Raw genomic sequence first — 13,383 nt, 5'->3', positions numbered from 1 at the left:
AGAGAGAGAGAGAGAGAGAGAGAGAAATGGCAAATAAAAGGGGGATGGGTATGAGCCATTTAAGAGATCTATATTAATCCCAAAGTCCCACTCAACATGTCTGCTGGGGACAACCAAATTCAAGAGAATACCCAGGATTGCTTATGCTGAAGCCAGAGCACATGTCAACAGTGTTAGAGCTGCCCTCAAACTCAGTGCAGAAAGCAGAGGAAGTGAGAGTCCTCACAAGACCGGATTACAAATGCCAGCCTTCAACAAGCACCTGGGGCCTCTTGACTGTCTGGGCCACTGTGCAACCCAGAATTTTCAACTAGTACTTATTTTTACTTTCTGATTACAATAACTACATGTGAACACATCTATACTCTTCTATTATTAATTTTGTTCCTACAAATAACCCATACTACAATCAGCTACTCAGAAAGCAACTTCTTATTCTTAGACAGTCTCAATATACATCCCAGCTAGCCTCAACTTCTGCTCCTATGTGAACCTCTCTCTCAGTGTTGGGATTACAGTGTGCACTATTACAGTAGCTAAGCCACGACAGTATTTCCAAACAGCTAGTAAAAGTGGTAGTCAAAGTCTGAAGATTAAGTTCTCAGTAAAAAAAGACTAAAAGTAAGTCCAGCAACCTCTCTAAGAATCCCGTAATAAAGCTGGCTGTAATTAAACTCAAATACCTAAACACCAGGCCCAGTTTCGGAAGGCTTCCTCTTCTACTCACTTTTAGACCTCTTAAAAGTAAGTAGACATATGTCTGTTTGAGAAAGGGTACTTCCCTCTTCCTATATAACCCTGGCTAGCCCATAACTAGCTTTATAGACTAGGTGGCCTCACTCTCAGAGGTCCTTCTGCCTCAGCCTCCCAAATGCTAGGGTTAAAGGTGTGAGCTACCACATCCAGTTGTAAATGGGTATCTGAAACATCTTAGGCAAGCACTAAAATTAAAAGAACACCCTTTGTTCTGCTCAGAAATGTACCATTCCCTGTATAACCTGAATTTTCTACTGGTCATGCACAACTCTGAAGACCACCTGTAGGTCAGACAACTTGCTCATACCAGACATGGAATGGTGTCTGTCTCCATCCCTCATATGATTGGTAACAAGCTCAGATCAACAATTTTAAAGGATACAACCACAAAGTGTAAGTTACTGCTACATTTGTATTGCAAATGCTAAGATGAGCACCAGAACTGTGAGTGTGTGACACGGCTTCAGAAAATAAGACAAGGAGGCTAATTACTTGAAAATTTGAGAAATTATCACAAATAAAATGTGATTCAATACAAAACATATAGGTACCTGTACACATGTGAACTTGAAGATAGACTTCAAAGGACAATTTGTTCTACTAGAGCATTTGCTTCCTAAACTTTGTGAGGCAAGCACTAGCATCTTTCTTCTTGAGTACCATCTTATCACAAATGTCACCCACAATGGCCACTGTTCTGGAAAGATGAGCCACTGGCATTGTCACCACATGCAGGCAACCCACCTGGATGGGCCCCACGGACATCAGCAGGCTCTTCAGCTGGACATCAGTGGTGGATGAGGATAGGCCTTCCACAGACACCACACAGGGCTGTGGCTTGCATTCCACCACTCGAAGGTTCTGCTTATTTGGCATTAGTCGTCCCCGGCCCACGGGACCTGCCACTCCTCGGCCTCGTCCATGCATGATGGCCTGGCAATGACAAAGAAGATGCATTCTGACATCTGAGCGGATTCCTCCTACAGTGGCTAATAAAATACAAAAGTAAGAAAGTGCTCAGGGTACCTCAGGACATGCTGTGAGCCATAGGATCTTCTTAGAGCATAGCCTAATAAGCTAACCAGGGGAACACCAGCAAGTAGAATGAGGCTAAGGTGGAAGTCTCAGAGTTCTACAGCTATATTTGGAAGGGATTCTGGTATTACTTTTATTCATGATACAAGCACCGCAAAGATACAACACTGGTAGTAATTAGCACAGGGAAGGGTCATATCCCATCCTAATTGTCCCAAACAAACACTTCTCCCACCATGGTGCAGGCCAATGGACACATGGTATACACAGAGTTAAATCTCCAACTGTGGGCTGGAGAGATGGCTCAGAGGTTAAGAGCACAGAATACTCTTCCAGAGGTCCTGAGTTCAATCCCCAGCAACCACATGGTGGCTCACAACCATCTGTAATGGGATCTGATGCCCTCTTCTGGTGTGTCTGAAGACAGCTACAGTGTACTCATATACAGAAAATAGATAAATAAATAAATACATAAATAAATAAAACAAATTAATCTATAAAAAATTTTTTTCTTAAATCTCCAACTGTGACAACGAGTCATCTGGGATTCTACACAAAGTGGCAAGGTTTGTATTTATCATCCTCAACCCTTGAAACAAGACCTTATCTAGCCACCGAGATGACAATCACCTCTAGAGCTTTCACATAGTCATACACCAATCTGCCAGTAAAAGCACTGTCTTTCAAAGCTACCCACATTTCAGAACCACAGTGAAGAACCTTCACTGAAGAAAGGCTAGGTGGCTGGCATTTCTGGCATTTTCAACTGGTGAGGCAACTAAAAAAGAGAATACCTACTTCTGCAATTATCTAGCTAGGCATGCAGACAGAGGAACCAAAGCACACTGGACCTCACCTATGTCCTACCCTAATTCTGTCCTAGCACTTGGTTTAAAGGAGCAATCCACCATAGTCCACTACCTCACGAGGAAAGGCACAAAGTCAGAGTTGATGCTCAGAATATGTGTGGGCACCACAGGAACGGAAACCTAGAGGAACACAATTAGAGGTCCATCTACATAAGGTCACTACCATTCCTGTAAGGCATATTCTGGAGAAATAAGGGGACAGTTCAAGGACTCACAGGAGACACATGAAAGTGTTTTCTATTTCGTTATAGAAAGTCGCACTGTGTACACTTTGGTATAGATTTCAGCCAGATACTAGGTTTTAATATAAAGTCTTATAAAAAAAAAAGCCTCACAACAGTTCCAACAAGTTAGAAACATCTCTGGCCTCAATGGAGAGCTAAAGAGTGGGAGGTGAAGCCCCTCTAGCAAGCCCACATTTAATTCTCTAAATTCATGTTCTTCATATAGCCAGAGGTTAGGTTTGAAAGGAAATGTAAGCCTAGAGTAGTCTGTGAGATCCACCATTTTATTCCTGGACTTAACATTAATGTGTACATCTGTCTGCTGCAACAGCAGAGTCATCTACGGGCTCCTATCTTTTTAACAGAGTGAGAGATAGCACATACAAGGTAAAAGAAACACTGTACCAACAGACCCCACATCTGAAGAGGGGCAGAACCTGCACCTCAGACATGTGCCACTGCTGTACAGGGGACTTTGTGTTCACTCACTTCCAACAGAGAGCTGCCTTCCCTCAGACGCTTGTACAACTTCTCTGTCTGCAACATAACTAGACTGGCTTCCTCAAGAAGGGACACGGAGCCTCTGGGACCCAGGCCTCCCACTTGGCAGGCTGGGCTCAGAGAAGATGCCCTTCACCTCTACCTTTACCTCCACAGGGCCTTGCCTCTATTCCTTAAACTGAGGTGATTAGACAGGACAAGCACACCGCTAGTTCTCTATTAGAAACATTCCGACTATCAAGTGGGTGCCAGTGCTGTCTGTACTGGGCCGTGGCTGTTCTAAGGTGCAGGACAGCCATACTCTCTAGCTGAAGGTAACCAAGTAAATGAGTGGAGGGAAAGGCTTTCTAAATCAGGACTAAGAAAGCAATGGCTCATTTACTAATGTGAATATTAGCAAGCACCAAAAGACCCACCCAATTCCAAGTTCTCTCAGCCAGGAAAGCTATAGGGGACAGGGCCTTTCCACTTCAGTACCTTCTTGGCTGGGTGAATCCCTTGGATACTTTTGATCCCTGGAGGAATAGCCGGGTACATGTGGGGCCCCACAGGAAGGTGCTGGGGCTGCTGAGGAACCCCCTTGGTCAGCGTCACCTTGCGGGTAGGCTGCTGTCTCATGTCCGGAGGCTGCGGAAGCCGCTGAGGCTGGCCTTCTGTGTGAGAAAAACCATCGCTCTCTCCTCCCTGCTGAAATCAACAAGGCAGCAGGCAGATCAGTGTTTGCCCACCATTCTGGCCAGGCACTGGCACCTACTGCCAATGTTGACCTTGAGGCAGAACTTTTCAGACATAATACCAAATCTGCCTCTTCCCTGGAGCCAGTAGAGAAACTTCTCATTGGACAGTGGTTAAGGTTTTAAATACAGTATTTTTGAAATTTAAAACATTAAATTTTCTTTTAACAAATGCATCCATTTAAAGAGGCTGCAATAAACATAAGTACTATTCAATTCATACTGATTACACTGTAAAACTACTTCATTTTGTATTGCCAAGAACACTCTTGTTGAAAACTGACAACCAGTCTTAACTTTGTAGTTGTTGCTCAAAGCCACCACAAATGAAAAGGCTGCCTGGCTCCAGGGTCTGCTGCAGGAGCCCTGCCCTCACCTGAGGATCTATACCACTAGCAGGTTTCACAGCCAGTGAACACCAGAGAAGTTGCACGTGTACTTGGCTAAGAGCTTTGGGAACAGCCACAGCCTGTTTTCCGGTCCTCTTGCTCTCAACTCCAATGGTTCCTGACCACGAGGACCATGAGGCATGACCATAGGCATGCCCATGTCTACTGTACTATCAAGCAGCAGCATAAAGAAAGTCTGTGGGTGGGGCCTATGGGCAATCTGCAGTTTTCAGCAGTGTTTCAAAAAATGCCTGGTGAGTGAGACAGAACAGACGACAGGAGTTCTGCCCTGCTACATTAGGCAATCTTAGTAGACATGGATGCTGGCCCTTGAGAAGTGTCAAGTGTACTTGTACTCTTCTTGATGTGAAGAGGCATAGACCAGGTGATGGTATTTCCACACAGGCTACACAGCCGTGAGGGTAAATGGGTAGTGACTTAGCAAACGATTTCAAAAGAGGTACATGTCTATATCTATCTCCCGTTCACATCCAGCTATAGAGGCGGATTAGTTTATCCCCACCAAAACCATTCTGATGTTTAACTGTCAGTGCAGGAGTAGGAGAGGTCATAAGTCCTTTAGAAGATGTTTTGGTCACAGGGACTCCACCCTTATGAAGTGATTCATATGGTTCTGTGAGAATGGGTTAGTTATGCCAAAAGCTGTCTAAAGGCACCTAACCTCTTCCATCTCTCCCGCCTCCCCACCTCTCTTCTGCAAGCATCTGTCTGACTTTCCTCTATGAAACCCTCACCACAACTAGGATCCTGGCTGCCATGCTCTAAAATTTCCCAGTCTGGAGAACTGAGAAGCAAAATTAACCTCCTTCTATATCCAGTCTTTGGTATTTTGTTATAACCACAGAAAAACAGACTAAGAAAATCTCCTAAGTTATCTTTTAGAGACCACTTAATGGAAGAAAGGGGCCTTCAAGGAAAAACAACCAATATAACTATGATCCAAGAAAAGATAAGTTGTTATAATAGAGCAGAGCTTTGACCCTCTGCAGCATGCAGAAACTGGCAAGTCAGGTCTCCCTAAAACTTCAGAGACTTGCAAAACAACCATTTTGGGGCAGTGGAGTCAACACAGTGAAAGAAGAGGTGACAAAGCACTGTTTGCCAGGACCAAGTGTGTATGTGGCTATGTACTTATACCTAAAAACATTTTACCATGGAAATATTCCAATATGTACAAAAAAGTGTGTGTGTGTATGTATGTATGTATGTATGTATGTATGTATGTATGTACGTACGTACTTATGTTTGTTTTGTTTTTCAAAACAGGGTCTCTTTGTGTAGCCCTGGGTGGCCTCAAACTCAGAGATCTGCCTGCCTCTGCCTCCCAAATGATGGGCTCAAAGGTGCATGCCACCACCACCTGGCTTCACTTCTTAGTTTTGAATCACCTATATTTTGAAAATAATAGGCACTTAGAACAGGCCTTGCCTACTTGGATGCATCTCCTGTTCCCCAAGGACAAAAACTTCTGAAAGTTCTTGAGAGGCAGAGGGCACAGCCTGACTCTCTGAGAGCCATGGTCCTATGAGGGCCTTGCCTTGCCACAAGCTTCCACTGGGTGGAGGTCAAGTCTGGACTCTTGCACACAAAAAGCTAATCTCAGGCAAAGTTTAATAATAGTAGACTCTGGATTAACACTAGTAGAAAATGGTCAATAGATAGGATAATAGGCCATTGCCAGAAACACATTTTTATATCTATAGTCACGCACAAAAACAAACCTGAATGAGATTCAAGACAAACTAAATCTACCCTCTATCTTGCTTGCTGTGACCTGTACACCCAGTTCTAGCACTGAAAAAGAACCTGTAATTATTTGTCTCTGTATCGCACAAATTTTAAAATACTGTTGTTTCAAACTAGGCATCTTAGAAATCGGTTGCTGAGATGTAAGCAAACCAGTAGATGCCAGTACTGAGTAGATGCCAGATGGTGTTCCCATATAAAAGCATGCCTGCAGGAAGAAGAGTCTCCCCAGGCAGGATGGTGCATGCTGTAACTTCTGGCAGAGCAGTTATCCAAAGCAGATGAGGGAAAGAAGTTATAGCTATCATAACCACCAGGTAGAGACATACTGTTGAATTGCTCTACCATGGTTGTCTTTTAATGAATAAAATAAAAATGTCCCTTAAGACTAGTATTTGGTTTTAAAATTCCTATCTGAATTAAGTAAGCTCAGGGAATATTTTTTTTATCAGCTTAATCTTATAAAAAAATGAGGTTTGTGGCCATCAACACATTAGCAGGGCAAATTTATTTATAACAAATGGCTTAAATGTACAGATAAAACTGCCCATTGACACTGTCAGGGATTCTTGCAATTTGACAGATCAAATCTTATTTTCATTCGTTAAAGCCCATGAAGAAGTGGTATCACTGAGTTGCATTCACTAGCAGGCAAATTGATTAATCCCTCTCCACAGCACCTCAGCCCTTGATTATACCTATCAGGCGTTAAGCAGCATTATTCTGGAGTGACAACACTTGACAAATTCCCCAATCATTTTCCTCAGCCTTTGTGGCCCTGCTAGCTTATATTAACCCTGATGAAAAATTAATTTTCCTTATCTTCTTCTAAACCCCAAAATCCAAATCCGCCAAACTGGCAACTCTTTCTGTAAAGGTATTATGAAAACCTCTAAAAGATTAATTGCATGTCTCCAGGTGACATTAAATTAATTTCTGTACTCATGACAGACATTTGATTCTCAGCACTGAAAGGACAGATAACATTGTCGGGACACACAGAAGGACAGTGGCGTGGTGTCTCGGGTAGCCTCTCATGAATTCTCCTGATAAGTCCACACTTCACTGTCACCAGCAGTGTAGAAGATGGTGCAGCCACAGCCCTTGCTGCGCGTTTCTATTAAGGACAACAATACAGGTCTATCACAGCAATCTCTAGGAGGCTCGTTTGGGATCAGCACAATAAATGATATGCAAACTATATAATGTTTCTAAGTACATATATGTGTAGAACTCTATTTTCTCTCTGTGAACTGCTGGACTACATGAGAGACAGAACAGAAATGGGCTAGCCCTAACCTTGCCTAGGGTACTGCTATGAGATGTGAGAACACCTTACATTGATCAGGCATGCTTACATGTCAGCAAGCACGCTAGGGACAGAAATCTGGAACATTATTTCAGATAATGGGTCCAGAAAACAATTACAAACCAAATACAAAATACAAAAGCTACTTGAGTAGCCAGACCTAACTACTGGGCTTTACTTCATGGGGATTCACTTAGCACATGTGTTCTACTTTACCATACGAGAATGTGGCAGTCATTGTAATAATCCTCCATTCTGAGATTAGTTAGATATGACAGAATTAGCTAGTCTTTAAATTAAAACAAACAAACAAACAATTTAAAAACAACAACAACAACAACAACAAAAAAAAAAACACCACCAAAACCCTAGGCCTCTGGGGAGAAACAACATCCAGGGCAGATGGCACAAATCTATCAGGTGAAATGAAAATGTATTGGGAGTGAGGTTCTGGGTGCTTTGCAATATGAAGGCTTCCTTAGCAGTAGGGCTGTGAACTGGTTCTTCCAGCTCAGAGCTGAGGCTTCAGGGGCAGTTTTGTTCCCGCAGGCCTGCCCAGTGCAAGCCTGTTACCTATTGCCCCACCCATGTCACCAACAGTCTCCTCAGATTTCTATCCAGGTCCTATACACCTGCAAAGACCACAGTCACAGTTCTACTTCCATCTGAGCCACCTAAGCTATTCCCAGGTGCTACAAGACTGCCCTACAAAGCTAGCTTGTGCCAGAACCAACCAAGTAGGGCAGAGCTGTGTCCTCTAAGTAACAGTTTCAAACTAGCAAATGTGACAGATCTACTTCAAAGTTCAAAACAGCAGGCAGACAAGATGGTTTGGTGGGTGGGTAGGTGTGTTTGATGGCAAGCCTGATGACCTAAGTTCTATCCCCTGAGACCCACATAATGGAAAGACAACTTCCATAAGTCTTCTGATCTCCACACATAAATAGTGGCACACCTAAAGTTCAAAAGCAGCAAACAGATCTTACAAAGCAATCCTGTTCAGCAAACCAAAGGAAAAGGAGTTTGAAGGGGAAAGCAGAAGGTGGCTACAAAGATTAACAGTAAAGATCAATGTTATTCCAGACCCTGCTCCTGTATTGCTCACTTCCTGATATCACTGACAAGGCTAGGGGACAACTATCCTGTTCACTCTCAGACATTCTGGAGAGATTCCATGTCCTTCCCACCTCTGCTTTGATACAAAAAACTCAACTATGCAGGCATCTCCAGCTTCATGTTTACAATTCTCAAGTAGTTCTAATGACATTGAAACTGTCCTAGGTTCTAGTGGCAAAGATGGTGAGAAGGCAGAAGGCTCCTCAAAAAGCAGAGAGCAGAAGCTGGAGCTCTAAAGCATGGGGAGCTCTAGTCAGCAGGCAGGACAGAGCATGTGCAGAAGCACCAGCAGGGATCCCAGAACAGCAGCAGTCCTGAGCACCAGAAAACAGAGGCTCAAGAATGAGCACTTCCAAAACAAAAAGGGGATGTGGGACCTTCTACATCAGCCTGGGACTAAAGATAGGTTGTGCAACTCTCCATCAGGCTGGTACTTCCCAAAGCAACAGAAGATTGGAGGGATACACTCTTATGTTTCTACTCATCACAACCTCAGCACTAAGGTGATTAGTTACACCTTATGTCCTCTTTATATTATGCTTAAAATAGAACTCAAACCCAAATATGGAAAACAAACAAAACTCTCAATTTTCTATTTTCCTAGTTTTTTCTTTTTTACTATTAAGCCAGAAAAACAAAGTGAGACCATCAACTCATCAGAACTTTCAAGTGGCTCCCACTATTCTAAGAATTAAGACCTAAAGAACCCATGCAAGGCACATTTCCAGACTCTCTTACTCCGTACTCAATCCAATGCCCTTCCTTTAGTTAGGAACTGCTACAGTTACACATCCCGCACTCTCCCCACACACATACCAGGAAGACCTTTACTCCACTCAGAAGCCACTTACTTCTACAGGTCTCCTTGCTATGTTGCCCATCCCACTTTACTTCTGCTTGAACCTATTACACTCTCAGAGTCCACAGAGTGTATCTACAAAGTCAGACCTGCTTTTGTATGCAGCTCAATCACCACTAATTCCTAGTGCCTCAGTTCATGTCACATCTGCTGTGAAAACTAAGATGTGGCTGCTCTGCAGGCTCTGATTAGACCTCACGGCTGTTACTAATACCATGTCTTTCCTTCCTGAGTAACTGGGGCAGCCAGAAGCCCTCAACAAAATGCATGAACACTAGAATCCAGAGACCTTGCCCTGAAGGGCAAGTCCCCAGATAGCCTCCCCTCCCATTAAGTGTCCTGTGTCCTGGCTAGTAGTACCAAAGGAGCAGGTCTTGGCTAGCCCCCGAGATACAGAGGAGACTTGCTTCAGAGATTCAAATATACTTAATTTCTCTTTTGACTACCATATAACTCTCATAGAATGTAGTAAAAGAAAAAAGATGTACATATGTATATATTGCCTGCCAATAATCTTTCAAGAAACAGGAACCCTCAGTAAAACCTAGGAGGTTAAGCAGTACCCTGATGATTGTTCTCTTTGCGACTCCCAGAAGGCGGCACAGATCTGCATTAAGGACAATGGTGTCCTGACCACTGACATGATCTTACATGTCCTTCAAAGGCCATGGTTAAAGACGTGGTTGGTTTCTAATCTGTGGTGTTCCTGGAAGACTGAACAGGTCATCGGAAAGTGCCCCAGTTATATGGCACTTTTCTTTCCAAGCATAACATGAGGCCATCTTGGGATAGAGAATACTATGGCTCAGTAGCCAGGGCCACTAAAAGCAAAACACTGGTAGCCAGGTCACTGTAAATGTAATGGAAGAGATGGTCATACAGTCTCATCTAGGATGCTTGCCATGGCTCTTTCCTGCCCTCCTGCAGCTACAAATGATCTTAGGAAATGTTAGCTTATATAAGACATGGAAGGTTCACTGAAAAGTAGAACCCCATGATAAATCTTTCATGAGGTCATTGTCTCTAATGGAGTGGGACATAGTAGTGACACAACTTGGAGGTCAGTTACATCCTTGTAAGCTATCCTTCCTCTATGCTCTGTAAACTCATTGATTTACTAAGTGGGACTTGGATAGAATTCTATTTTGGTCTGCCATTGTAATCCATGGACAAATATTTTTTTCATGCCTCCTCAGGAAAAGCTAATGATTGGAGAGATTGTTGAGACCTTGGTTCCTTTCTCTTCCTCTCTGCCCAGCGACTAGGAGACAAGCAGACCTTCTCTGCCATGATAACACTGCCGACATAACCCTGAAAAGGTGAGGCTTAGAAACTGTGGCTTAAAACCTGACTTGGTGAGGCAAGATAAGCCTTTTCTTCTTTCAAATCGATTACTCACCTTTTCACAGCAATGGGAGCTGATGAACAACACAGCAGCCCTGCCATTTGTGCTCCATGAGACTAAAGAGAAGACCCACCCCAGAGCCACACAGAAAAAGGCCGAGACACATCAAACAAGAATTTGAGTATAGCCGGGCAGTGGTGGCTCACCCCTTTAATCCCAGCACTTGGGAGGTGGATTTCTGAGTTTGAGGCCAGCCTGGTCTACAGAGTGAGTTCTAGCACAGCCAGGTCTATACAGAGAAACTCTGTCTCAAAACAAAACAAAACAAAACAAAAACAAACAAACAAACAAACAAAAAATTAAGTAAATAAATAGATAAATAAATAAATAAGTTTGAGTATAGGGAAAAAAACATACATTCAAAGAACAATGGAGAGTTCTCAATGGACACAGAAGCCAATAGGAAGAAGCCCTCTCTGGCCAATCATGATGAGATCTAGCATCAAAGTAAATAATGGCAATGACAGTTCATTGAAAAATCCAAACCTCACAAAGCTGACTGATGTTAAGAAAATGAACAAGTAAGTAAGAGCAGATACACAAGGCACACTAGAACTGGACACATCAGTGCTAGAAGGTAAGAAGCTAGTGTAGTGAGTGGGGCACTCACACAGAGCTCCTTCCCAACTACAACTTACAGTAGGTAAGGCACACACTGCCTCACCTAAGTCATTAAAGCTAATCTCAGCAATATAGGGCAAGGCTGCAGGTTCTCTTCTAAACACAAACAACCCCCAAACTTCTCAGAAGCAGCAGTAGATAAAATGTAAATTAAAAGAGTACAGTCACATAAAATCACTGACTGCAGTCTTTTAAAATGTCAAAGGCAAACAACATAAAGACCAAGAGACTGCTCCAGACTAAACAGACCAGAAATCAAGCATATGGCTCTGGGTGAGACCCCAGGCTAGGCTGATAGCAGACAGCTAACAGTCTCTAGTGCCTCTAGCCTAAGATATCGCTCTGTACCTCCAATCTTCTCGTAAACCACCTGAGGAACAGAAAGTACTCATAAATGGACGTTAAAAGACAGACAGAGGGTGGAGGTGAAGGAGCAAATGCAGCACAAGATATAAACACCTGGTGAATGTGGGAAAGGGGTAAGGCCTCCAACTTTCTCTTTCATTGAAGATATAACAAAACGAAGTTCAGCCTGTGGCCCACAGAAAGAGGGACCCTTGCACTGTCTCTAAAGGAAGCCTGGTCAGAAGGACGGAGATACCCTCACTGCCTCTCTAAGATAAAAGATAGGGAAAAGATGAACAAAGTCACTCCACTTTCCAAAGCAAGCTCCCACAGATCAACTGAGGCCTTCCACGGGATAGGACAACCTTTAAAAATAAATACAGAAAGAGCCATAGCTGAACAGCCGGCTTTCCTGCTGGGTGGGGTCCTGAGTCTCTCCCACGTCTCCATGTGCTCACAGTGGAAAAACTGTTTACTTAGCTTGTTGCCAAATTCCTAAGTCTCCCATAAGCAGGGTCAGGATAAAATGTCTGCCTACTTCTGACACTTTCTCCCTTCAACCAAAGAACAATCCCTGATAGGAACTAGGTCTGCATTTTACTAATAAGCAAAGATGTGAATCAAGTGACCAAGGTCACTCAGAAGTGAGCGAGCTGCATTTCATGCCTCATGAGCCAGAAGAGGCTGCAAGGCTTTCCCAGTCACACACCTGTTTTAACTGTTTCTTTCTATGATTAATCAGAGAATGATTGATGGCCCCAGCAGTTCATAGTAAATAAACTTTTGATGTCTCCTACCTTTGCTTTTATTACTAAATAGGGCCAAGACTCAGAATTGAACCCAGCCAGATGCCTGGACCTACTGCTTTGTTATGTGAAAACTCGGTTTGCTCCACTGTGAAATGAGAATGTGACTCTGCCTGCCACTCAGGTGCCTCAGGAGTGGCGCATGCTCAACCCTGGACAAACAGTAGCCATTGCAAAGGCCAACAGGAAGCACAGACCTCTTAGAACCTCAGAAACACCTTCATCTGCCAGCAATTTTTAGAGATACTCCTCCCAGCAACGAGATGTGGCATCTCTAGGTAGGAAATTGAGACGATGATGAATAGGAAGAGGAAGCAGCAGCAGCAGCAGCATCCCAGAAGCAGCCAAGATAGATCACTACCCAAACATGGGTTTTTCTACAGCAAAAGCCAGGAAGCATCTATGTGTCAGATGATCACACAGAAGGTTAGCTTGTGACCCTGGAGAGGGAGAGCTTCAAGTTCTGTGTCTATAAAAATGAATTTCAGAGCAGCCAATGCTAGATATGATGCCAACAACAAGCCCTATACAAAACACAACATCTTCCTCCAGGCATAACTGAACAGTGACCCAGCAATCACAAGTACACAGATAATTATATCGAGAAGTCATTCTTTAAAAAAAAAAAAAGTATTTACTTTATGTAA

At 43.3% G+C, this 13,383-nt stretch overlaps 1 protein-coding gene across 6 annotated transcripts in view; it reads right to left on the bottom strand.

Annotated features, from left to right (window-relative positions):
• Rbm33 (RNA binding motif protein 33) overlaps positions 1-13,383 on the bottom strand; it is a 101,260-nt gene that overhangs the window by 7,922 nt on the left and 79,955 nt on the right. For 3 of the 6 annotated variants that reach the window (XM_031380251.1, XM_031380253.1, XM_031380254.1), the window contains 2 exons: positions 3,863-4,072; positions 1,501-1,689 (listed from right to left, as the gene is read on the bottom strand). In XM_031380251.1, coding sequence (XP_031236111.1) covers positions 1,501-1,689; positions 3,863-4,072 — 399 coding nt within the window. The remainder of the gene's footprint in view (positions 1-1,500; positions 1,690-3,862; positions 4,073-13,383) is intronic. The other 3 variants (XM_031380252.1, XM_031380257.1, XM_031380255.1) reach the window with 2 other exon arrangements.

Source organism: Mastomys coucha, unplaced genomic scaffold, assembly GCF_008632895.1.
Source record: "Mastomys coucha isolate ucsf_1 unplaced genomic scaffold, UCSF_Mcou_1 pScaffold19, whole genome shotgun sequence".
Lineage (NCBI taxonomy): Eukaryota > Metazoa > Chordata > Mammalia > Rodentia > Muridae > Mastomys > Mastomys coucha.
Note: the sequence above shows the minus strand (reverse complement) of the source record. Positions and strands in the feature narration are given on the sequence as shown.